At 38.9% G+C, this 26,943-nt stretch overlaps 2 protein-coding genes across 3 annotated transcripts; one reads left to right on the top strand and one right to left on the bottom strand.

The window, feature by feature from the left end:
- Positions 1-6,024: 6,024 nt before the first annotated feature.
- LOC111238430 (beta-2 adrenergic receptor-like) lies at positions 6,025-18,596 on the bottom strand. Of its 2 annotated transcripts, XM_022767922.1 has the most exons (4): positions 18,397-18,596; positions 14,474-14,539; positions 9,622-9,987; positions 6,025-9,504 (listed from the first exon to the last, which is right to left on the bottom strand). In XM_022767922.1, the coding sequence occupies exons 3-4, from the start codon at positions 9,902-9,904 to the stop codon at positions 8,609-8,611; spliced, it is 1,179 nt and encodes a 392-aa protein (XP_022623643.1). In that variant the 5' UTR covers positions 9,905-9,987; positions 14,474-14,539; positions 18,397-18,596; the 3' UTR covers positions 6,025-8,608. The 2 variants fall into 2 exon arrangements, with proteins under 2 accessions (XP_022623643.1, XP_022623644.1); XM_022767923.1 differs by lacking the exon at positions 14,474-14,539.
- Positions 18,597-22,163: 3,567 nt separating this feature from the next.
- On the top strand, positions 22,164-26,535 carry LOC111238335 (haptoglobin-like). Its single transcript, XM_022767788.1, has 4 exons — positions 22,164-22,269; positions 22,664-22,752; positions 25,038-25,321; positions 25,881-26,535. Exons 1-4 carry the CDS (start codon positions 22,247-22,249, stop codon positions 26,439-26,441), a joined length of 957 nt encoding a protein of 318 aa, XP_022623509.1. The 5' UTR covers positions 22,164-22,246; the 3' UTR covers positions 26,442-26,535.
- The last annotated feature ends 408 nt before the right edge of the window (positions 26,536-26,943 follow it).

Below are 26,943 nucleotides of genomic sequence, written 5' to 3'. Positions count from 1 at the left end.
TGACTGAAGTATACAGCCCAGTGTCCTTCTGCAGATGGCTGTTATGAAAGCTGGTGAAGCCTCTGGCTACAGGAAGTCACAGGTGTGATGTAGGCAGACAGAGCCATAAACGACACACTACGCTGCCCGAACCGATTACCGCTGATGGGAGGGTGTGTATACATACAAAACACACAAACGGAAGGGAATAGATGCATCAATATAAATATCGTCAGAGGTTTTATTTTCCATAAAAAGTATACATTTTATTGTATTTAATTTGGTGCCCTTTTATTTCAAAGAACAAAAATATAAAAAAATCTCTTGAACAGTAACAGTAAAACTTACACTACATTATATTTTGTTAAAAACATTTATGAAATTTTTGAAATTATCATATACTGCTTATAAATGCTAACTAGAGGTTATTAAAAGAGTTTCAGTGCATTACGTTCTGTGCAGCGTCGGTTGGAGTCTGTGTATCACTAAAGATAGAGAAAAAGTTTTCCATATTATCCTATAACTGAGAAAACGTCTCTTTACAAAATAACAGCAGATCCAGTTTAAATGTTCTTATCCTTGCAGATAATATCCCTGAAATAATCTATTACAAATGTTATTTGTATTTGTGACTTAATAGGAAAAAACCAACATTCAAATACTGCGATTTCACTGCTTGTATTTTTTAGCATTTCCTACAGTTGTTGGAGGTTTTACATAACTCCGACTTTTGATAAAGTAAGCAAACACCCACTCACTCTCAGCCATGCAGTAAAGCCATATGGGACTTCAGCTCTGATTAGCCCAAAACAGCGTGAAACACATAGGCTGAAAGGCATCAGAGATAACTGTCATTCAACCCTGAAAGTGGTTGTACTACATGCCTTTTACATGTTAACCCAACCCTATACATTTAACACACACGTGTACGTAGAAAACAAAGCCTAATGAACTCTATGTCAAAGATACAAAAAAAAAAAAAAATTGAGTGACTGTGGTAAAGAATAGATTTTGAAATGCCACATATCACTTCTTGTCAGCGACACTGACAGGAAGTCAATAAAACTTTTATTGGCGTTTGAGACTGAATGTGATTTAAAAATATACAGAGGAAACTATTAATATATCATTTTATTGTAGTTTTTATTTGTAATCATGCGACAGATTGATGATACATTTTTAAAGCCTTCAAGCTTTTTAAGTCGGTGTTGCACCTCTCGCTGGAAAACTGGTGATTTCCAGAGCAATAGCTGTTGTGTTATAATACCAGCCTCTCCTAACACAGTAAAACCCCTGTGATAAATATTACAGAGCCACCTCTGCCTGAGGACAGGCTGCAGTGACAGGACCACTCAAGCTAAGTGCAATAGTGAGTTTATTGAGGAGACTTTGGATGAACTGTGCAGGTGCGTGTATTTATAGTGGACAACGTCAGCAGAGACTCCAGATAGTTCTGACACCAGACCAACAGTCTGTACTTGACTGAGGCTCGGTGTGCTGGGCCGGTGGCATCACTGGGGCCACACTCTGATTATGGGTGAATAATCTAGCTGACATATCTGCGAGGTGTGGGACTGAGCAACATGGACAGAGGGTGATGGAGCTAGTGTTTCTGGAGCTTCTGCTCTTTTCTAGAAGATAGAAACATCCAAATAGGTTCAACGAGAGAGACCCCGCATGGGCAATCTATTACAAACTTTTAAATCATACCAGCTTCACACATTGCCGATTTTGCCTGCACTCCACACACAGCACATCGTCAGTAAAATGAGACTGACTTATATACAATACTCATGTGTCAGAAAAAGCAGAAAGATAAACACTACACTTTGCAGAAGTTTGGAAAGCAAATTACAGTTAAGAGGCGGCAAGCTATCACTTCATGTCAAGGAGTGATTATACCTCTGGTATATGAGTGAATACCTGAACTATATCTTCGCTATGCAATTTTTCAATTCACACGTGTTTTGTTTAGTCTGTATATCTCATGAGCCCACTGTACTATACTGTCAGCAAACACAGTTTCACAAACAAGTGTTTATCTTTTCATTATTCCTCAGCAAACCCATAGCTGTAAAACAAAGTGCACATATCATATATCCCGTTAGTCAGCCTGTTTTCTCCCACTTGGCTTAAATTGTCAGAGAAAGAAATACATTTTCTGCAGTCGATCAGGGATGGGATAAAGAGGATAAAGAGATAAATTGTTCAGTATCATCTTGGAGATTGTTTGGACTCTTGTGAACCTGGAGTGGACATGGCTTGTTGTTGCCCCTGTGGAGGAAACACAGCATCACTCGCAAACCCACCCCTCCCTGTCACCCCTCTCAGCCATCTCTGCCTTTGCCCTTTCCTCTGTCGAGCCAAAAACAGACACCAGCCACAGGTGGTCTCTGTGCTTTATTGGTTCTGACACACATCTCTTGCCTTAAGAGCTTAGAGAGACAATTAAAAATTCATTAGGACAATGAAACGCGAGAGGATAAAAAAGAAATAGGACAGACAACAATACATAACCTTGCTGAGGCTCCAAAGTGCTCTGACCTATCGTCTACAATGTCTCTTGCTGGTGGCATTATTGTGCATGTGTGTCCGTGTGGTTGTGTTGTGGTGTAGCTATAGAGATACAGAGTCTATCTAGAAAAAACAAGGCTGCCCTGCGATTACCCTAACAAGACTAGGTCAAAATCGAGTACATGGCGGTCAATGTGTGGAATTGTTGTGGAGCCACTGTAAGCAAAAATCACCAAACACATAAGTTAAAGACAGCAGCTGTGCTGTGATCTCGGATATATAATATTTACTTGTAAAATTATCACCCAGAGAGAAAGTTAGAGACGACCAAATATCTTTCTTATTTTGTCTGTCACAAAGCGCACAGCCTCCATCTGGGTAACAAACTGCTGCTTTGCTGAGTAGACATAGAGAGCGGTTTGTCCAAAAAGTCACTCAATTTGTTGCTAGGTGCTTTTTTGAAAAAAATAAGGATAGTTGCTTTAAATGAAAACTACAGGATCAGCTGTAAACTCCCTCTAATGACATAATAGAAAATATTCACACCAAATCATTTTGAAAGAGCAACAGCCAATTGCAGAAGTCCATTACTAGGCCCACCTGTGTTGAAACTTCATTACCTACTCAACTCTATCACTCAGTCATGGATTATCACGGATGCAGCGTGGGACCGTGGCTATATGTCTATCGTTTTTTCCAACCCAGTTTAGATGAAACCGCGCACACTCCCATCTGACGAAAACCTCGACTGAAGTCCTGTTCCTAATCCTAACCAATATGAAAGTGGGCTTGGTTTCATCTAAACAGAGCTGGAAAAAAATACAAGTGGCCAGTCAAGCCAAAAATCACATGACGGAGGGGCATTTATTCATGCAGCACTTTGTTGTTTTGAGCCACAGCCACTTCTCCATTTGACTATTGCCAATTCATTTTTAGTTTTTGCTATACAAAAACTCCTCAGGATTTAGGATGGGCAACGTGACTCAAACACACTATCCCCACACATTTGACCACATTTAAATGATTCTGACTAACAAATAACCATCATCCCTGTTTTTTGTTTACTTGCAAATGAGTCTTTTCTGGCTGTCTATAGCTCATATATAAGGGACTGAATTTGTATTTTCCTTCTTGAAACCTTCCTGTACTACAAAACACCTTTGATCAGACTCCCACAAACATTTTCAGTCACAAGCAGTTACACATGACATTACATTCTCTGCAATTTTACACACATTGTTACTGAGGAAAGCCTTTTTTGTTTGCCAATTACATTCAATATGAGAAGTAGCTTTCTAATGCCTCTGAAGTGGCTGTGTGATTGGTTAACGGTGTTGGAGTCCTATGATTTATGCCCACAAATTTACAAAGTAGCACTGTCATAATATCCATGGAAAAGTCATCCTTACATCTTACTTTAAACCTTCTTACATAAACGCTAAATGTTTCTTCTTTAAATCCGTCAATCTCTCAATTGTAGCCTGTTGTGTAAACTGTTCTGCTGTCTGAGGTTTGGAAAATCAAGACTTTAGAGTGTGCAAACAATGTTGTTGTGATATTTTTGTCTTGAAACCAGACACACCAGGTCCTGTGCGGTAAGTGTATCTGATTGTAACAACAGCCTGGTTTTCAGTTTATCATTTGTGATCCCTAAATCCCAGTGTACACAGGCTAGTGAGTCTCGAGCTACTTCCTCAGTTCAATGTGAGCAGCACGTCCAGCATATCTTGTAGAAATTACATCCAGACACTGCTGGTTTGTTTTGATGTATTTGTTCAGAAAGCAACACAGTTACTGCACAGATTACGTTAAAAGTGCCCTGTGTAGTTTTTGACCACTAGTAGCGCTATGTAGCAATGTTTTTACAAGCGGGTCTCCATTTGTTTGTATTGTGCACAAGCACACACATGTCGGAGCACCTGGGCAGCAGGATCCTGCCTTTGGTTTTAAATTGTGACATGATGCAAATTAGTACTATATAAACACAAGATCTAGGGAAGAGTGTTGCAAAGTCTGACATAGGATGTGCAATTGCCTTTGATTTGGGCCCAGAGAGAGGTAAATCCAACAGGCCATGTTTATAGGACCTGGTACTGACCCACTAGTCACATAGTGTAATTATATAGTAATATGTCTCTGAACTCGATCATTCAGAAGTGATAACAAGGACATTGAAGTGAATTCTGAATTTGATGAAGAGCCAATTTTAAGATATAAAAACTGGCGCAATATAGGAAATTGGTGCCATGTTCAACAGGTGGATGAAGCCTGAGGTGGATTCAGATGGTGTGTAAACAAACAGTTAAATTTCCAATTGTTTGGTATTGTGTCATTTATATTCAGAAATGGTATTTAGACACCAGCAGTAGCCAACAACACAGTGAATCAACTTTGCAAACACAACAGTAGCTGCTTCATCAGCTTTGTAATTTTATTGGCTGGCTTTGTTTGACTAATGCAGCTTCAAACACGCCAGACAGTAACAAAATATATAAAAAAAAAAAAACAACAGTAACTACAAAGGGACTTTGATGATTTGACACAAACCACCAGACATGCATGGGCTCAGTTTACAATAAGATATATCTGGGAAAGTTGCCACCGCCCTGCAGCAAATTTCCCGGTTAAGTGAGTCAGTCTACTACCACAGTATCTGCGTATAAAAGCCTCTAGACGGTGAACAATGCTGTCAGCCAGTATCCTCCAAAGATCCAATACCAGACACAAAGAGTACGATTCATAGGACTGTTAATGTAAGGATATAATGTACTGGTTCATGATATTGCCAGTACAAATCAGGCTGTTCAGATATGTAGTGAATATGCAATAATAAGTGACACATAAGATTCTCTCTCTCTCTCTCTCTCTCTCTCTCTCTCCGTCTCCCTCCCCCCCTCCTCTCTTCTGTTCTCTTTCTCATGGCTCTCATTCTTGGACTCAGTCACATGAGCAGGCAAGTGTCGGATCATTTATTTCATGGTGGGACTGGAGGTGGAGTACGCTTTTACCACATCGCTGCTGACATTAGCGGTCAGCCTCTCACCCCTTCCATTTTGCTCTCTAGTGTCTTCTCAAATTGGGAGATCATTCTCTAACAGAGTAGTTGTAAAATACGAACTCTTCCCTTATCTCTCTGCAAACACACACACACACACACACACTCACACACTCCTCAATTACAATTTGGGTCACTAGGTCTCAAGATCCTCTCTTCTGTGTCTTTAGGCCTTAGCTGTGTTCTGTTTTAGATGTTTCAGTGCAGAGATGAGACAGCACACTAAACCTCGCTCTGCTTTCTTACCTGCAGACTACTAAAATATCCCCTCATGCTGGGTATCCAGTGGTGTTACTGTAGCTCCTTCTCCTCCACATTACATAATCCCAGTGGGATGAAGCCAATAATATGCCAGAGTAAATGGAGAAACGCTGAAGTGGTGTTCCCGTGGCTTGTGCAACTGCTGAGGCTGTGAATATTACAGCAGTGAGCTGAGTACATTACAGTCACAGTGAACCCCATTAAACTCACAAATGAAATGTTCCCAAACACATTTATTATTACCAAATCTGATGCAGTCACCATTGATTAATTATGCACTAATGATACAACTCTGTACAGTGATTCAATATCAGCACAATAATAATCATTTGTTTTCTTACACAGAACCAACGATGATTAGGATGCTGTAGATTTCAAACTTTTCCACGATTGTGACAGTTTTTGGTGGAAAATGCCAAACGGCTGTAAGTTTGTACATGTAAGATATTCATTCATTCAGTGAAGTTCATACACGACATGTTAACATTTGTTAGATTCGTTTACTTTTTGTTGACCATTAAATTCCCTGATGTTTGTTATTGGATCAACTTGCAGTGTATCACAGCACCCTTGATATTAAAAAAATTCTTCCATGAACATGCACTGGATTGTCGATCAGTTGGCTTCAAAGGAATAATTGGACATTTGGGGAAATACACTTATTTACATTGTTGCTGAGTGGTGGATGAGAAGATAGTAGTCATGTTTGTATGGCAAATATGAAGCTACAGCCAGTGTAAAAATAACTGTTTGTGGTATTATGCAAGTTATATGAAGTTATGACTTCCAGGAAGTCACTGCATTACACTTTTCGTTCAGTAGGGATTCAATAAATGACATTAGCAAGCTTTATATTTACAGTTAGGTGTATTTCTCTAATCTTTGGACAGAGCCAGTTAGCTGTTTTCCCTTGATTCCAGTCTTAATTGCTAAGCTGTGCTAATTGTCACATGGCTGGGGCTCCATATTTAATGGACAGATATGACAGTGGTATCAATCTTCTCATCTAACTCGCGGCAAGAGAGCAAATAAGCACCATTTCCAAATGTCAAACTATTCCTTTAATGGGCACTTCATGGTAAACAGGACAAAATGTTTTTGTCTTTTAGTGTCACATCGATTGAGCTATAGGAATAATGTTTTTATATTCACAAAATAAATCTGGAAACAATTTAGAGTAATTAAATGCAAAAAAAAAAACAAAAAACAATCTATTATTCATTTCCCCTTTTTTTTTGTTGATGTGGTGGCTGAATTATTACAATATAAAAAGCCTGTTAATTACAACAAAATTCAATGCAATGCAAACATTGTTTTTTATCATGAATGAAAATATAGCTATTTAATGATGTGAAATGCTCCTCATCCCCATTCATATGTATATTATTATATAGTCAAATTGTACGATACAGAATTCCAAACAATACACAAGACTTATAGCTGACACACTGATGAGATCATTTTATGTTACAAATACATTATACCCTGAAAAGATAAGCCAGCACAGTATGAGGGTCTGCTATAATCTTAATGCTTTTTTGTACTGAATCTCTGTGTTTGGCATCCCATTCATTTAATCTGTACAGATTTAATAAATATTCAGATCATTCTCTTGAAACACATTTGCTCAGAAAAAAATGACCAATATTATAAAATGCCAAAAATAAAACTTGTACAAAATTAACATTGTTCTGACAAATGGCAGAATGCAAATGGCTCACCTAACTGATAAAGTGCATTTCTGATACTTGAGGCAGATTATTATCTCAAAAGATTGAAATTAGACACACAATCAAATCTATGGTATGAACTCTTTCCTGTTTTCTTTAACTGAAACATTTGTAATCCACATTATTCCAAAGAGGAGGCAGTAGCAAGATTTCTAAACACACAAATAACACCCCTTGTAAATTAATAAGAAGACAAACCCACTACTGGCATAAAGACATGAACTGTGTGGTCTTTGTGGTTGTCAGTGCACCTCCTGCAGACACAGTAAGTTTGATCCTGAAGTTATCGAAGGGCTCACAAAAGCCCTCTCATCTGTAAAGCTTCAGGAAAGAGGTTTGATGTCAGAGGAAGTCGAGGCAATGAGACGAGAGGAGAGGATGCGGACTGTTGTGGCAGTAGAGTAGCTACAAAGTTTATGCAGTTTATTCAAATAATGGCCCTTTCCCTCAAGACCTACAGTACATGTTTGGTCCAATCATGAAAGCTGTTTTATCATGCAATGCATAGATATAGGTTTGCTTGTCCAAATATAAATGTGGATGGAGGTCAGATATTTAAAATTTCTCTTCTATTTACAATTCTCAGTAACAAAGAATTGCAATCCTTTTGTTTTTAAATGACCTAATTTTGTTAGTTTCACATGGAGTTTACATTTGAAATAGTAATAGAAATAGTTTGACAGATTGGGACATAAGCTTATTCCATTTTCTTGTGAAGAGGTTGATGGAAGGATTGAAACCATTCTCACAAATATATAGTAAATATTAAACTTGAACCAGGAAAAGGTTAGCTTAGCTTAGCACGAAGAATGGTAACTGCTTGAAGGTGCATTACCTTCACCATTCTCTCTGTTTCCCCTTGTTTACAGTCCTTACACCAAGCTAAGCAAACCAGCTGCTGACTCCAGCTTCGTGTTTACTGCACAAACGCGAGAGCGGCATCTATCCCCTTAGCAACAAAGTGAACGAGCATGTTCCTCAAAATTTGAAACTATTCCTTTAAAGTTAATTTACTGAGGTGCAGCCACAAACCATAAGCTTGTTGCTACTGTATGAATGAATGTATCCCTCAAGTCTTTTCGCTGTGTGGGGGGGACCGGTCTCGCTGAAAGAGCAGGGTCACACCCTTCCTGAAGCGGTGGTCCCTGACACTGTAGATGATAACATTACAGCAGCTGTTTCCTGTCAGGATCCAGAAGGCAAAAAAGGAAAAGTTACACCAGGTGTATCCCACCACGTTCCCGAGCACAAACACTGCGATGGGAGAGAAGGACGCTGTGAAGGCAAATGTTAGAATGCCAATTGTCTTGGCAGCTTTAATGTCTGAAAAGGAGGGTCTGTGAGAGCACCCTCCCCCTCCTCCTCCCCCTCCATCACTAAGACTCCCCTCTGAGAGGAGTTTGCGTTTTCGGGAGTACCTTCGAATGCTAGTGAAAGACACAATATTAACTGCTAACGTGCCACCGAGCAGTGTGAAGTCAAATGCCGGGAATAACAGCAAAATGTTGGCATCAGGCGGCAGCTGGCTTCCAAACAATAGTGGGGTGTAGTTACACATACGACTGCACTCGTTGTACTCCAAAGTGAAGTTACTGCTGAAGATGAGAGGCGCAAGAGCCAGCAGGAAGCTGGCAGCCCAAGAGAGCAGGATGAGGAGCAGAGTTCGTCTCCGGGTCACCAGGGCGTCCTTGTGGAGTGGCCGTAGGATGGCCACACTTCGCTCCAAGGTCATGAGGAAGATTGTGCTGATGGAGACAAAAGTGCATCCAGCGAACACTGGACCAATCAGCATGCAGGGCTGCCAAGGGCTCACTAGTCCGCCAAGGGAGGAGGTGGAGGCCGGGGAAGTAGAGCTACCCTGGTACCAACTGGGAGGAGCGGTCGTCACCATCAGAGAGATTTCAGTGTAGACAGAGAAAGGGACCACGAGGACACCAACCATCATGTCTGCTATGGCCAGAGACACTGTCAGAGAGAGAGTGAGACAACAACAAGAAGAGAGCTCAGGATACACATTCAGACTGTTCTGTTGAAACACTGAAATAAAAAAGTTTCAGTGGTGAAATGGTTCACAACATTTACCTTTCAAGTATCCCTGCGGTGTTCTCGATTGCCTCGTTTGCACAAAGACAGTGAGTGTGACCACATTTCCAACCACGATGGCAAATGCCAGGCTGACCATGAACACCACAGCCAAGGTGCGATTGAGAAACCCACAGCAACAGAGGGTACAGAGGGGGGCTAGAGATTGACTTGACCCAAGTCCTGCCTGAGCAGCTGCAGTAAGGTTAAACGGACAGTCTGTGGTCGCCAGCAGGACTGCTGTACTCCCAGGGACGCTGACGTTGGGAAGCAGAGCAGTCATGGCCCAGGATAGACTGGTCTATGCTCGTGACGTGCTGGTGGTAGGGCTGCTCAGGAGACCATGTCCTGGGCTGAGAAACTGTCCTGTTGAAAAATACAAATGAACACGTTTAAATCATCTGTACAAATGAGAGAAATGTGGTGAACAGTGTGTCTAACTTGCTTATCTAATACGGCCGGTCATCAAAGCATTGCTCCAAACTGTGTGACACACAGACAAAAGAATGGCCACTCTGATGACACAGTGGTCTTTACACTGCATCCATCAAACATCTGAGCCACTAACTTTACCGTTATGAGGTCCTCCAAAATCCAATTCCACCATAGAGTTATAAAAACATGTCATGGACATAAGCAGGCAAAACTGTAGATGGACATACTTGACATACAAAAGAAAATGCATGATCTCGGTGTGTTGCATCTTTCTAACTTATGGCAAGTTCACCCTACATTTAGGTGTAACAGAAGGTTTTCAGTGCTAAAAGAGACAAACCATTTGCATAATCAACCTTTACCGTTATATTATCAATCCACTGAAAGTTGAAAATTCTCAAAATACTGTTCTGTCACAGATAATCACATAATGGGAGTTGATAACACTTGACAATTTGGGCCCTCTAAATAGCTTTTAGCTTTGGCTTTTAGCTAGAAACTCAAGTCTCCCTTCCAGCTATATTTATTAATTTGGAGCGAGTAGTGTGTAAAGAGCTACATATATTAATCTGTACCACCTGCATAACAGTGATTTAAATAATACATATTGTGATGTTTAGTTTATAATTTCTGAAAGCCACCAATATCAGACCACAATTAAGAATATATGACTTTCTTTGCATATTTTACTCTACACACCTACCTGCGGATTTCATAGCTGTACATGGATCATTTTTTGAAAAATACCATTTATTGTTTTACTGTAATATTGTGTCAAACATCAAGCCAAGCACATAATTCAACAATGGCTTGGAGGATGTGGAAGAAAAAAAGAAAAACAAGCATATGCACAGGTAGTCCTTTATTTCCAACCAAAGTGGTGGCCCAGTACGGACAGTGATTTTTTTTTTTTTTTTTTTTTTTTTTTTTTTTTTACCCTTTTTTTTTTTTTTTTTTTTTTTTTTTTTGTGCCCTAACACTGTTGGAAGCACCTCGATGCTGTCAGTACCCATGCAGAAACTCTAAGTTCAGTACCAAATGTCTCTCTCAGCTGACAACTAAATACACGGGTCCTTCAATCATTTATGCTGTTCACTGGACTGGAGAGCAGGAAGGTACACACATCTAAGAAAACAAAGGGTAACAGGAATGGACATATTCAGACCAGAGCAAAACCAAACTAAATCCCACGTTCTCACCACGGCTTTGAGCACAGAAACATAGTCAACGAAACATCGGAGCTGTGAGACTGGAAATCCTCTAACTGTAATCAGCTGTGAGTTTGCCTCAGAATAATGAGAAGCAGATAAAAAAACAAACTCTTGTGCTTGTGCCATCAATGACCTGCATATTGTTCAGGGTTTAATTAAGAGATTGCATACTGAAGTTCACATAGGATTGATTACTTTGAATTTGAATGTCAATCTTCCATCCACATATTAAATTCATTATTTTTAATCATCTGTAGAAAAAGCTAGTTCAAATTCTTTAATAATAAACATTTATAAAATGGTAAGCTATAATACAACTTGACAAATCTTTATCATATTTAAATGCAGTGTCAAAAGCATAGATAATGAAATGGTTACATAAAGCAGAAATCCATATTTTTAATCAAATGTCATTATCTAGTACCTATAAAAATTATTCAATTCCCACAGAACTTTTCATGATTTATTGTTTGAACCGGCATTGAATCAAAGTACATTTGATTACTTTTTGACACTGATCAACTGGCAATTTTCTGCTCTCAGCAGATGAGTTTGTGGACCTAATAACCCAAAATATGAGGCTCAGCTATGGCTTGCCTTAATGCATGCAGTTAACCTTTATCATTAAGATGCACTGTTTATCTCATTCAGTTTCAATTAATATCAATATCAATAATTTCCAAATCTGGACTTGCTTGTAATATTACCAGTCCTACCACTAGGTGTTTGTACCGGCAAGTATGAGTAGCCATATGTAATATTGTGCGTATGTGTCTGATCCTCCACTTCTTGCTGATAATGCTGTAATGTCTCTTTTGCGGTGTATGTAGCTTGCAATGAGTTCAAATCAGTAATTTACGTGCTGCCATGCATTGTTGTTCGACATCACTGGTGCATCCCTCCTCATGAATATTTAGAAAGAGCCTTGATTCAATGTCCCTCGTCTGCCACAACCAGTAAAGTAGTTTTGTTGTGTTAACCTGTAAAAAAAAATACTGTGTCTTAATACAACCAAGCCACACAACCAAAATTTTGTAAGAGGAAAGGCTTTTGTAGAAGACGTAAGCGCTAGGGTTGCCACCTTCTATGTGCTTGGCTTGATGTATGACACAATATTACAGTAAATATGTAGCATTTTATTCTGAAATACGGGACAATGTTGTATTATACGGACACTTGTAAGTGCACTAAATCAAACTAGTTGGAAGTTTAGCTGTGGTGACATTGAAGTTGTGACCATGGTGTAGTTTGTTTATAGCCAAACATGAGCTGTTTACTGCTAGCGATTGTATTTAGGCTTCAAAAATCATGAAGTGGTGTTCATTATCCTGCTGAACAAAACGTGTAAGTATCATAAACTTTTGTTTGTCGCAGATCTTCTTTTCTACAATAATCCAAAAGCTAATGGAAAAATCCTATTGACTTTTTGTCAAGGGAACCAGGGTGATGCTAACTTCCGGGTTGGCCTAGAAAAAATACCTCATCCCCGCATCACTCTATTGTCAGTGAACTTTTTCCTCACTTGTTCAGTATCTATATTGTTGCGATATGCCATATATATAAATGAACATTTCTTCATTATGTAAATGGGAAACATATTCCGGTTGCCATCAACTTTCTTTCAAAATGTATTTGCTGGTGCACATTTTTGTAATTAAATCGAAACAGCGTTCTCCATGTTTAGTCATCCAGTGTCACAGTTTGTGTAGTTTCTAAATCTTGTAGTATCATTTTCTTCCACTTCCCATAGGACCACTCTGACCACTACTCCTACATCCAGCTTACTCCCACTCATCAGTCCATGGTCTTAAATTTAGCACACGGCACGGATCTCAGTTGGCCATGTTTCTAGTTCAGGTGAGAAAACGGCTCGGGCAGAGAGGCTGTTGAATGACTGTCTGATTGGTACTATTGTCTGAAGCCTCTATACTGGTCTGTACTGTTCTACAGTGGCTTGTTATTTGCTCATCATACTAGCTTTCAGAGAGGACAGCATGAAATTATGTGAGTCTGTGCATTTTTTTTTTACAACAGGCAGCGACATCTGTGTACAGAAGCTTATGTTGCTCAAGCATGATTAAGTACAGGCACAGCCGAGGCTCCCAAGGAATTAACCCTTGTGTTCTGTTGAAACTTTCTGTATTTCTTCATTGTTTGGGGTCCCACAGGCTCCACCGCTGTATGTGTAAAAGTAATAATGATAATGATTGCAAAATCAAGTATTTTTTCCTTTAAATACTGTTTTCCTTTCTTTCTGACCTTACAAAGAAAAAAACAAACCTCAATACACATGCCTGTACGGTGACAGTACTTACATTTGAGGTATCTTTAGCTGCTAAATGCTCCACTATGCTAATTATCAGCTAGTCACTAACTCTGTCTGTCTGTTGTTGGTGCTGAGCAGGTGGCGTACAGTGGGTTTTTAGGGCTTTGCTGAAAATGAAAAATAACATTAAGGGAGCTTTGATTCAGGTGATAATCCTTTGCAGGTTAATCACCTTTCACATTGTCAAATCTTTCAAGTAGCTCTAGCTGCCTAACTTTAACCATACATTAACCATGATTAATTTGCCATGCACATATATTGTATTGTGGGAGTCACTCATTTAACGTTTTAATATTCAGATATACGTTAAATAAATGTAATCCTGGGTTTTGCTGAATCATTTTCTATAACGAGTCAACGTCAGATTGTGAGAAAATCGGTCTGCATTTGTGCTTCTCACTGCACCTCACAACTCACTTCACATCTATGACACAAATATGCAGCTGCAGCAACAATGATAACATTCTATCTGTCAAAGTGATCAAGGCCGAGATTCACAACAGAGTCTTTGTCAATATTACGAAAGAATCTAGTGAATACCTGAAATACTGAGTGGGAGGGAAAGGGGACATTTTTCGACACCAAACATGGTTTCTCCTTTGACTCAGCTTCTTTTTTTATGAGTGGATTATATTTTTCATTGAATCATTCAGCCAGATAGATGATGAAGAGAATTAAAATGTGCAATTAAATGGGGTTATCAAAAGAAAAATCATAAAATGTTTTACATAACATATAATTTTACACATTTACAGCACCACAGGATGGCAAAATGGATGGTATTTTTAGAACTATGTGATGGCACTGGTGGTAAAACAAAAGAAAAATTATTTTTGGGAGGATAGAGGACGAACCTCATTAAGGGGCTTTTTGACTTTACCTTGAGTGAAGATGACAGGCGGAAGTCTTCCCTGTGGCAAGACCTCAGGCGTAGTGAGACAAGCAGCTGACAGCAAAGATAGTGTACACACACACACACACACACACACACACATACAACACACACAGTTCTACTGTTAAGGAGATACAATCCCAACATCTTCACAATCAGTACAAATTAAGAGATCTACTTGTGATCTGAGTGAGGGGAGAATGAAATACCAAGCAGGTCAACATGTCCTGCATCTGTGTGTTGATCATCTCTTTAACAGCAAAAGAAGGCAGACGGCTGAATGATTGTTCATTATTCTGTGTGTGTTGGCTCTTGTGAACTGTTTTCCCATTTTCATCACAATATGAAATCTGAAAATAACATGAAAAAAATAGTCCTCATGTTTTCAGATTATATAAAAAAGAGACAATGTGTACTGTTGCTGTGGAAACAGTTAATTAGTTGTGGGCTACAACTTCAACCCTATTTTTTGTTGTTTTTTTAAGCATACTATTTACATGTTGATACATCGACACCATTAGAAGTATGATGAATAAGCTATTAGCAATTCCTGTTTGCAGTGTACCCATGGATGTACAGAAAACTTACTGTAAAAATGTGACGTTTCTCAGGCAAGTTCTGGAGTTACAAGGAGCTTGTCTCACAGTCACATGACTGGATTCTCATTGGCTAACAACACTGGCCTTTAACTGAATTCAAACAGGGTGTTTTTGGTCTTATGGGTGGAGATTTAGCAGCTGTGTAATTGTAAGCAAGTGTGGGGGAAAAAAAAAATCAAGGTGATTTATTAAATGTTTATGGGGCTGAATATGAAACTACCGTTAAATAAAACAACACTAAGTCTGAATACCTGAATACCTCAACATCATATTCAATACATGAATACCACTTGTTTTGAATAAGTCAATACTGTGGCCTGATGGCGGTACTATAGGAAATGTCAGACGATCATTGAAGTCATTACAATTCATCCTCTAGCACCCTTGAATATTGATTTCACAGCATCCATCCAATAGTTGTCAAGATATTTCATTCTGAACCACAAATGTCAACCTTGTGGTGGAGCCAGAGGAAAAGTCGGGGGATCCCCAAAGTATGTATCATCTAGGGACTGTGGATATTTGTGTGAAATTGAATGGCGATCCATCCTGTAGCAGTCAAGATATTTCTTTCTGAAGTGGTGGACCAACGGATTGAACAGACCTAACACTGAAATCCTTGGAGCCATGTAGTTTTTGCCCATTATTTTAGCCATGATTAACGGTATTTTGACAACATGTGCACAATCGGGGCCCCTTTAATAATGCTGACAGTTTGTTCTCTGGAGACCATTGTGCTGGAATAGCTGCGTTTAGGTTCAGGTTGTTGTACACGCATCTGGTGAATTTTCTTTGACAGGGCCACGTCCCTGAGTGACAGGTCAGGCATATGTAGGAAGACTGTGGGGGCTTGGTCAGGGCTCTCAGGCCAGGTCGCCTGATCCACAGAAGGGTCATGTGCAGTAATAATGGACAGGCTGGCTCAGAGCCGCCTGGGGCCGACTGCCACAGCACATGAGCAGAAGGACGACTTTCTCTTCACATCTTGGCCTGTCATTCTGTCTGTGTTTGTTTCCCTTGTGGTTGTCAGAGAAGTGCACAAGCAACACATTCATACACACACTAGCACAGATACAAACACATAACCAGTGTTACTTTCTGGTTGTTGTTGTTGTATCTTTCCCTGTATTAGTGTCTCGCTCATAGCTGTGAATTTTTTTGTTTTTAGTTTTCCCTGGCTGCATTTATTCTTGCTATGCGACCCAACAATCATTTTACTCTAGTTTTTCAATTGATTGTAATTTTAGCACAGAATAGCATTAATAAAAATCATTAAGCCGATGATTCCAGTTAAAATTGCTCCCACTTCAAGACATATGAATAGTGTAAAGGTAAATATTTTCAATATTTCAAAATTTAGGCTAATTCTAAGTTGTTGTGTATATACAATATATGTTGTATGCAAGTGGTACCAAGGAAATACTTACTGGGTAGATATAAATACAAGTGAAGAAGTATAGTAAAACAAGGAAGTAACAACTTTGCGTTTAGAACCTAGAACTGAATTTCTCTGTACTTTTGAAATTACCCAGTACCTATTGAGTAAACAGGGTGCCAGCAGACAGAGCAAAAAAATATTAACATAAACTTTAATATACCATGTACCTTCACCATAATTACAGTTAAAAGGGGTTGAACAAGGGACCAGTCTCTTTTACAGTCTGCATACTCATTAACTTCACTGTATTTACAGAGAAAATGGGATGAACAATGGAACATTATTTAACAGGCCAATATTTAAAAACACAAACATAAAGCTATAAATTCCTTTTATAGTTAGTATAGTATAGTATAGTATAGTAAATATAAAGGCACACTCTTCTCCCCAGGCTAATGTTTTGTTCCCCAGGAGCCACAATACTGTAAAAGAAAAAAAAAACAAAAAACTGTTTTTTTTTTTTGTTTTTTTTTAGTCTTACGTTTCAATTTCCCAAAGTTATTTTTGTGAATTTATCATAATTCTAATATAAACTGTTTAATTTCAGTATCAAGTCTGTTACGCCATTGTTCCCGCCCTGACATCCAGTAATATTACTGTTGCAGCCTACAGTGTAATTATTAAAGAGTTACTCAGTAATTAAAAAAGTACTTGCAGTGTAATTTATCGAACACAAAATGGTGAAACCCTTATTTCCTACAATTTTGTCTTCTTCTGTTGTACCCACATTTAGGGACCCAGTGAGTATTGTAAATTAGTGTCGAATCAATCGCTGACACTGAATGTGTGGTGGAGTGTGTATATGTTTATGCATTTGTGTGTATGTGTACGTGCCGTCTCCAATGACTCCCAGTCTAAATTACACACTGCTAATGGACGTCACACCCACCACACTTTCAGTCAACAGCTGCTTCATGCCTGAGTGATCAGACGCCAAGGAGGGATACACTTCACTGTTTCATTCTTGTGTGATTTTTGACTTGGAAATAGGAATTTTGAAGATCCATTAGAGGCTGAAATTTCTGTTAATGGAAATGATCTTCTCATCTGACCTTAGTTTAACAAGAAACAGTTTCACCAAACTGATTTCAAACCCCTTGGGTCAAAACAGTTATATGAATGGAGGATAAAACATTGTTAGGAACTATTTCATTGTTGCTCTTTGTTTAGGAACACATTCAATTTTCTGGAATAGTTGCCCACTGAACAGTCCTTCTTGTAATCTAAATGCGTAACAATAATAACTGCAACAACTGCAGTAAAGACTGCAATTGAAATTCAACAGCACTGAGTGTGTCTGTGTCCATGTGTGTGCAGGAATGAGATAGTCAATGTTTGTGTGCATCAAAATTATTTAAAAATGATTTAATATTTACAGAGTTTTTACAAATAATATTTTCCTATTAAATTCCAGTGATTGGTAGATAATTTTTCTCTTGGGAAAGAATTGCTCGTTATGAATCACTTAATTTAAATATTTTATTCATTATAATCATTGTAATTAAATTTCTTTAACATGACTGGAAAAATTTGTTAGTCAGCTTAAACTAATAATATAGAAACCATCTACTCCAGAGACAAACAGCACTTGTCATTTTTTAATATGTCACTAATTACGAATTAATATAATTCGAGAGCACTAAGAGTTAAGCACTCTAAACAAACCAATTAGTCATATGCCAATGAATTTGTGAATGCATTCTCGCACATTTTCAATCACCGCTCAAACAGAAGTTTAGCAATAACAAACCACAAATGTAAAAATGTTTCAGCTCCTCACTGTGGTATTTATTATGGAAAGCAGCTGCCATAAAATAACACACATACTTTACATTCACAAAAAAAAAAAAAAAAATCAAATGGGATGATCTTACCAGCATTTCCACTGTCATGGACCATAGAGCACTTGTGCATACAGAGGTTGATAACAGGAACACAATCCAGTATTAAAGCTCTGATTTAGTGGAAGTAAAATCCGGTTTGAAATCGTCCAGTGAAGAAGAAAGTGGAGCTGTAGTCCTCTCATCATTCTTTCTCCTGAGAAGCACACATTAAGCACAAAGCCTCTCACTCTCTCCAGCTCTCTGTCCTTGTGATTCAGCCTCTCCCCTCTCCCTCCTCTGCTTCTCCCTCGTTCTGTGGAGGGCTCCCCCTCCCCTCCCCTCCCCTCTCCTCCCCTCCCCTCGCCCTCTGCACGGCTTGCAGTCCTTAGCACATGCACACGCTCTTCCCCTAGAGCCTCAAGGTAAAGTCCACAGCAGCACTTTACTATCCTCTCCCATCCTTTCCTCCCACCTTCGCCTTTTGACGTGTCTCTCCCATCCCTGCTCATCATCTCCTTTGTTCCTCACCTCCCAAACATCTCTCATGCTTTGTTCCCTCACAGCTTCCAACATTGTTGAAGTCTTTAGTATTTGTTTTTTTTCTTTGCCGTACATCATCGCTCACTTCTCACACTGACAGCTTTCTCATTCATGTGCCTAAGTTGTAACAGAGACACGCAATGAAAGAGACAGATGGAAATAGAGCTGGGGAGATATACTAGGCTACATTGTACTAATGAGAGGTGACTCTACTACAGTACGAGAGGGCATAAAATGCATCCATCCTCTCTTATGCATTTGTTTAGTCTTGCCCCTGATGGCCTTGGCCCATGTGCACGGTTTTGATCATGTCTGGCACCTGGGTCATGTCCCATCCTCTTTGTTTCCCCCAGGGAGCAGAGACGATGGCACTCAAGTGAGACCCCTACCCTCAGATTTAATTGGAAACACTGGACAACACGTTGCAGGACTCACTTATTTGCCCTTGCCTTGACACTGTCTTTGTATTCAAAAATCTCCCTGAGCCAGTGAAGTCATTCAGCCTCAAACACAGTGAAACTGAAATGGAGATCGAAGCTCATTCCCATATATAAATACTGAAGAAATGTTGATAGGTTCCAGAGTCATGTAACCTAATCCTGTGAACCTAATAAATAAATATTAGAAACATTCCATGTTATAGTAAGGGTCATATCATATGTTTGACTCTGCTTTCCAGCAATAGATAAGATGAGTTCTGGTTGATTACATGTGGGGTCCCAGTAGCCAGATCAGGTCAATATATCTATAGCATGCTGCCAAGGGGGCATAAGCTCTGATAGAAGTCATGCTGTGAATAATACAACACAAAACAAGCAGCATTTAGCTGAATGATTTCTCTCGGTCAGTGACAGTCGCTGTGTCATTTATCGTGTGAACAGTAAAAGTAGTGAACAGTATGTGGTTTGGTCATTGTATTGGATATTCCACTTTGCTGAATTGCGTCTGTGCAGAGTTTGACAGTGGATGGCTGGTTCATCTGCTGAAGGTAAAGTTTTTTTGTGCTCATCTAAAAGTCAGTCCTGGCCCAATAGTTGGGTTACACAAGTGTGATGTGGAAACTTGTACATTCAAATCAAAAATAATTGCATATTCATAGATTCTGACTTTTTCAATGAAGAAGGAAGCACAGTCACAGTCACAAGTCATTTTAGAATTTTTAACTGGATAATTGAACTTTTTAATTGAAAAACCATATCAGTCACAAATTATTATTCAAAGTTGAGTCTTTGAATATTCCTGGAGGGGATCTTTAAATTCTACTTTAAGAAATCTACAGCTCTGCTACTCTGTGAGGCTGCAGCTACAGGCACAGCTTGTAGCTATTGGCCAACATGCTAACAAGTACACAACGTCAACTCTATCTTGGTGATGTTTAGCAGGTATAATGTTTCCCATGTTCACCCTAGTGTATTAGCATGTTAACATTTGCTGATCAGCACTAAACACAAATACATCTTAGTTTTTCAGGACTGAGGGGGAACATGAGACATTTTTTATGATGAGTTAAAACTTTGACCTGCTGGTGGCTTTATATGAAAAGTGAGGTTCACTAAGGTCAAAAGAATTCATCCTCTGGGGAACATAAATGTCTGTGTAAGTTTTCATGGCAATCCATCCAATAGCTGTTCAGATATTTGTGTCTGGACAAAAGTAGTGGACCAACTGACTGACTCTGCCTTCAGTTGGGACAAGCTAATATCAGACGACAGTATTACTTTGACTCTGTATTTGTAGCTCAGTGGATTTAAAATGAAACGGTGACAGTAAGGCCAAAGTGCTGACTCTCAGAAGAGATAACTTCCTAAATGAACAGCTTCTCTGTCAGATAAGAGTGCAGTTGCCTCAGGTCACTGAATACTGTAAAGTTTTAGTTCCACTGCCACCATGAAATTACTTCATTTGAAATGAGTGTTTGGTTTTCTTGGATGTTCATATCCAGTTATGAAACTGATAACCCTCAGGAAATCATTTCTCAAGAGCCCATGTTAAATCCTCTTGCATAATTAAACTTTAAAGTCCAAGATAAGAATCTGAAATCTATGTAATCAGACTTGTTACATATGGGAACATGTTTTACTGATGCATGGAGTAGTCAGTAGTAGTATTCATGTACATACTGTTACACACTCTTACACACTCTTGTATTTTATTATATTTTTCTTTATATGTTTTTCTTGTTAATCTGTCTTCTTTAGTATTTTTATCAGTCACGTAGGCCACTTAGTCACTTTTGGACTTTGTTCATTTCATTTTAATCACTGGGAACTGTTTGAATGAGACCATGCTCACATCTATACTAAAATAATATACTACTGAAAACCAGTAGTGAAAATTTGTAAAGCTGGAAACATTCTTAATCGGATACAAAAATAGTTTTTATGGTTGTAGTTCCTTAATCCAAACACTGCAAATTGTGCATACCACTGTACATTGTGGCAGGACTTTGATGACTATAAACAATGCAAAAATATTATATATAAATATAACAATCAATTAAAGATCTTTTCATATTCACAAACCTATGTAACCTCTCTGGTAAATATCCAAAGCAGTAATGCTGGACTTTCCTCCCTGCAGCACATATCCGACTTTCTGCTGTTAGCTGCCGCCGTTAACTGTTTACTGCCAAGAATTTGATGAAACGTTGTGTGTTTTTGTTCCCTGCGGGATGAGGCAATATGTGCCCTATTTTCTGTAATAACAAATAGAAAAGCACAGTGTGTTGCAATATCATTACTTTCTCATCCACAAGAGATAAAAATGTTAGAATCAGTCAGCATTGTTTACTCTCAGTAAATTATGATGCAAAACTATGCAAATAGTACACGCTGTTTGTGACTGTCTTACTTTTGCACGCTCAAGATTCTTCTGCAAAATTACGAAACACCTGACTTGAAACAGCACTAACTTGTGAATAGATATTTGAAATAATTTATTTATTTCAAGTAAATAAATTACAATCATTACCAACAATCAACACAGGGTCCGCAACTGAGCTTAACGGTTAAAAAAAAAATAGCTGAATAGAGCAGAACTCAACTCATATGAATTAAAACATGAACGAGAAAGAAAGATCTCAAATGTTTTGCTGTGCTGTGCGCTTTTACAGACTGAGCTGAATTTCCTGTTTCATATAAGAAGCCTGTGCTGCAGGTGCCACAAATTTTAATAACAGATAGATGTTCTTTTTCTTGAGTCCAGACTGTGGACAGTGAGATTTCGCAACCGATTTATCTCAGGTTCCAGGACGCAACGTTTTTGTGCTGAGCAGGAATTTCCAGGACTCTGCAGATATAAATACTCCCAGCTCCAAACGCATAACACACTCAAGAGCAGAGATTAAAAACCATCACCGAAGATGAATGTTATCAACAAAATGGGGTAAGTTAAAATATTCTTTTGTCAGTCATTTTTAAATCTCTCTGAAGACACCTGAATATAAATCTCTCTTCTTTTTAACAAATGTTAGTAGTGTTTAAAAAAAATTCTTAGCCGAGCCTCATCGTTACTTACAACAAAAAGGTTACAATCTGTAAATCTGAGCATAATTTTATCACGAAAGGTCTGATCTATCTTTTTAAAAAGCTCTCTAACTTGAATTTTCCAATAATTACTTTGTACTATTGTGTAAGCTGTTGCAAATGAAGTGCTTAATTATCTACCTGTAGAATTAAAAAAAACTTAATCCTTAAGTGCACCTAGTTTTATTCTCCATTGATGCAGAAGAACAGCAACATTTCATGTTTGTTCATCATGTGACTCTTGTTGTTTGAAGGTTTTCTCTGACTGTGCTCCTCCTGGCTGCATGGAGCTGTCTGGCAGAAGTGTCTGACACTGAAGAAAGAATGACGCGCTCTGCATCAGGTAACACACACACCTGCATATCACAACACAATCATGCCCACGACTGGTACAAATCAGCTGAAGTCATACCTCAGCATGTTTTGCCTTGAGTTAAATGCTAATGTCAGCATGCTAACATATTCATAATGACAATGCCAACATGCTGATGTTCAGCAGGTAAAATGCCTCCCATGTTCACCGTCTTATTTTATGAGTTAGCAAGCTGGCATTTGTTGGAATGTCAATAATTTTGCAGGTGTGTTGTCATAATAAGTTCATTCATTTAACACCTTTCAAAAATAAAGTTACAAAATGTAGTTCAGTAAAAACACGAATTTAGGGGAAAAAAGGAAATAAACCCAAAACGTAAAAGATCAAACAAGATAAAAGGCCACAAGATGAAAATAAGATATTGAGTTTGGCCGCCTGAGATTATCAGCCTGGGAGTTCCACAGCTAAATTTAAAATGTGACTTGCTGATGGATGGAAAATGAAAGATCACCAAAGTTTTTTTTTGTTTGTTTGTTTGTTTTTTTTCCCAAATGCACTGGAAGACAAAAATGTGTGAATCAAATTTCATGGCAACCCATATACTCAGTACTAGAGGAAAAGTCAGGGCTCATCAAAGTCTCAAGGGCACATTGTGTGGGAACCATGAATGTCTGTACCAAATTTTGGCAATCCATCTGATAGTTGTCAAAATACTGTATTTTAGTCTGGACAAAAATAATGGATGGACAGATGGACTAACAGACCTGTAGACCAATACCCTGAGGTTAAACAGATTATTTTAACATTTACAAAAACACATCCATACAAACCCTAACAGAATTAAGCTGGGAAGGAATTTACAGACAGAATGTAACCCCACATTTGTCCTTACGAACGGCAGCCTTTTGCTTCAGGACACATTCAAGTGGGTCCAAGTAACCACAGCCTCGAGTTCTCTGATGTTTGCTGCTGTTTTACACTAATACCTCCTTGACAGCTGCTGTTCAGAAAGATAACTCCTGCATGAAATGACACAGGCTTTCCTGCGGGATCTGAAGTCTTGGGTACTACTGCTGATTTCAGATATTGTTCCTCCTTTGGCTCTGAAGCTGTAGTATCTGACAGAGACATTGCCTGCTTCCCTACTTCTTTTCAAACAGCCCCTAAGAAATAGCAATAAACCAAGTAAATGCAGTCCAGTGAGAGATGTCACTAAACTGACTGGAGGCATGTTGAAAAGAATTTGCTGATAAGAGAAGGCTATTTTCAGTGAATGATGAGGAAAACATCAAATGTAACAGAGGTAATGGATCCATTTCCTGTTGCTATGCTGTATCTGTAAAGCAACAAACTAATTCTGTCATTCCTTTAATTGCACTTGTAAGCCATTGTCTACTGTGCTGAATACACTGATTGAACAAAGCATAGGAAATCACGCTTGATAAATATATAAATAAGATAAATGATCATGAACAGTTGGTTTATTACAGTGCAGAACGGAGCCATCCCTGTTCTTAGGATGTTGCCACCACTTTGAAGAGAAGATCACTTGAAGTAGTTTTCATGATTATATCAGCCACACAAAAGACACATGGATCAAAGCTTTACAATGAATAAATTAGAGGCCACTGTTTCTAGAGGGAACCCTCAGAGCATGAAAGCATCGCATTCAGTTGACAAAGCTTCATTTGACAGCCGATCTCTGGAGGGATAGACAATACGCTTCGATGGCTGCAGTGCATTAACTACATTGTGAAACCCTGGTGTCAAGGAAATCATGTTTTTATAAAATATGTTAAGGTTCTACAAGAGGGAAACCGTGGATGAACAGAAATGCTGTCAACAGTGTTTAACTCATGCACAGATAAAGTATATTGAGCACATTGGAAAGGAAATATTAAGTTAAGCTTTATTTATTCAGGAGGTCTCATTAAGTTCAAGAGAGATTTGTGAACACATTACATATGTACCAGAGGAAAACAAGATGATCCACTCGCATCAAACTGGCACAAGAGACTCAGATACACTAATTAAACAAACAATCACAGATAATATTTTAAAAGTCAAGCAAATGAACCTTTAAAAATAACTCTAAAATTTAAATTCAAGTTTGTGCGTTTGTGAAACAGGCATTGCAACACCAACTCATTGATATATAGAGTAGGGGCATTGATCCCTGTGGGACACGCTTCCATTCACATCCATTCACAGGACTTCATTTGAAACCAAAAAAAAAAAAATAAAAAAAAATACAAATACAAAAAATAAAGCAAGTATACAGACATAAATTAAAAATGTCCACATTCATTTCCCAGCCTCCAGTTTAGCATCAATCCGTTCCAGGCGAATGATTAGGGGGAAACAGGCCCCTCATGTCCCCTGGCAGGCCATGGTGTTTCTCTCTGACAATGTGCTGGACGGAGGCTATGCAGGTGGTGCTCTCATCTCTGACCACTGGGTTTTGACGGCTGGAAGGAACGTTTTTGTCAGGAAGCGTCGGCAGGACATTCAGGGAAAGGATCCCGTAATTCCAAAAGTGTACCTGGGAATCTTGCGACGGGACGAAGCTGATATGACAAAAGAGGTCGCAGTGGAGAGGGTGAGCAAAAAAATGTTAAGGTTAAAAACAAGCCTTTCCTTTAGTATTTACTTTTACCTTTTCATCAGTGACTGTCATTCAACTGCTTGTTGTTTAATATTACATAGTTTTATGGCTACACCATTACACCAGATATAAAGAATAAAGGTATCTTGTTCATCATTTATTCTAATTTTCATTTTCAATTTAATACAATTTGGCATAGCTGAAAGGAAATGTTGAGAGGCCCTTACTGTGCAGGATATAAGAGAAAATAAGCCTCTGCTACTCAAAATTCTGTTTATTTCATTTTATCAGACTTTTCAGTAATCCTTCCTAATGTCTTTTGAAATACTTTGATCTCTTGTGAAACCTAGGAAAGTCCCTCCTCAACTGACCTGCTCACAACTCACAGGCATGCATCTGTGACAAAGCTTTAAGATACATTACACATTCAACAGAGTTAGACGAAAATAAAATATCTATAATAAAGCTTTTGAATGTGATACTAAGAAGGACAGTCTCACTTCAAATGGAAAGTCAGATTAAAGACTTTAACACTTGCCTTCCTCTCCTGCAGATTGTTCTCCATCCAGGCTTCCAGAACCATTCTGACTGGGACAACGACCTGGCTCTGATCCAGCTGAAGAAGCCCGTGGTTATGAGCAATAAAGTGACCCCCATCCCCCTTCCTGAGGCAGGTCAGGACCTGGCCGACGCCATAGGCGGGTTAGGGGTCATCACGGGTTGGGGCTGGGGGATGTTCCTCACCTCTGCTACGTCGCTCAAACACCTCACACTCCCCCTGGCCAATCATTCTGTATGTAGAGGAGAATATAACAGAGTCGCTTTAACACCAGATGTAGACGACAGCATGTTCTGCACAGGACCTGCAAGGTATGAGGAAAATGTTTGTTTTGGTGATGCAGGAGGTGCTCTGGCTGTCACAGACGCCGCAACTGGAGACATTTACGCTGCAGGGATCCTTTCCTATGATAAATCCTGTAGCAGGTACCCGTACGCAGTCTATATGAAGCTTTCCTCATATTTGCCCTGGATCCACAGTGTCATCAGGGGAGACACAGAGAACTCATTCTCTCTGCGCTCTAACGCAATGTCTAAGATGTTCTTGCAGCCGTAGAGTTTCGGCCTCTGTTCTCTTGATTTTGCTGAGAAAATCGTTGTATTGTATTGACTCAGTGAATGTTATTAAATGTTTTCAGTGTAACAAAGAACACGTTCTGTTGTGTTGTCATTGAGAGAAGTGGACAAAACCACACTTTCTGGATGAATTCTGGTAAATAAATCCAGTAATTGCAGTGCTTGTTTGTCGTAACACACACAAATTGTCTTTACAAAGAAAAACAGTGTCATCAGTTGTTTCAGCAAATGGCCAAAAACGACATATGTTTACATTTTGGCGCCTGTAGGAATTATGACATACGTCTTTCAAGAATAACGGAGGAATTGTGATTTTGCTACAGACCCAGCTCCCGTTTCCATTCTTTATACAACTGCTTCTGGCTTTTTTTTGTGTGTACAAATGAGTGCAACACTATGAATGTCCTCCAGGAATGACTGAAAGTGTGCACAGTTAGTCTCATATTTAAACCATTACTGTGTCTCACCTTTCTCTCTGACAG

This window comes from Seriola dumerili, unplaced genomic scaffold, assembly GCF_002260705.1.
Source record: "Seriola dumerili isolate Sdu_G_001 unplaced genomic scaffold, Sdu_1.0 BDQW01001299.1, whole genome shotgun sequence".
Lineage (NCBI taxonomy): Eukaryota > Metazoa > Chordata > Actinopteri > Carangiformes > Carangidae > Seriola > Seriola dumerili.
This window is presented reverse-complemented; position numbering and strand designations above follow the sequence as displayed.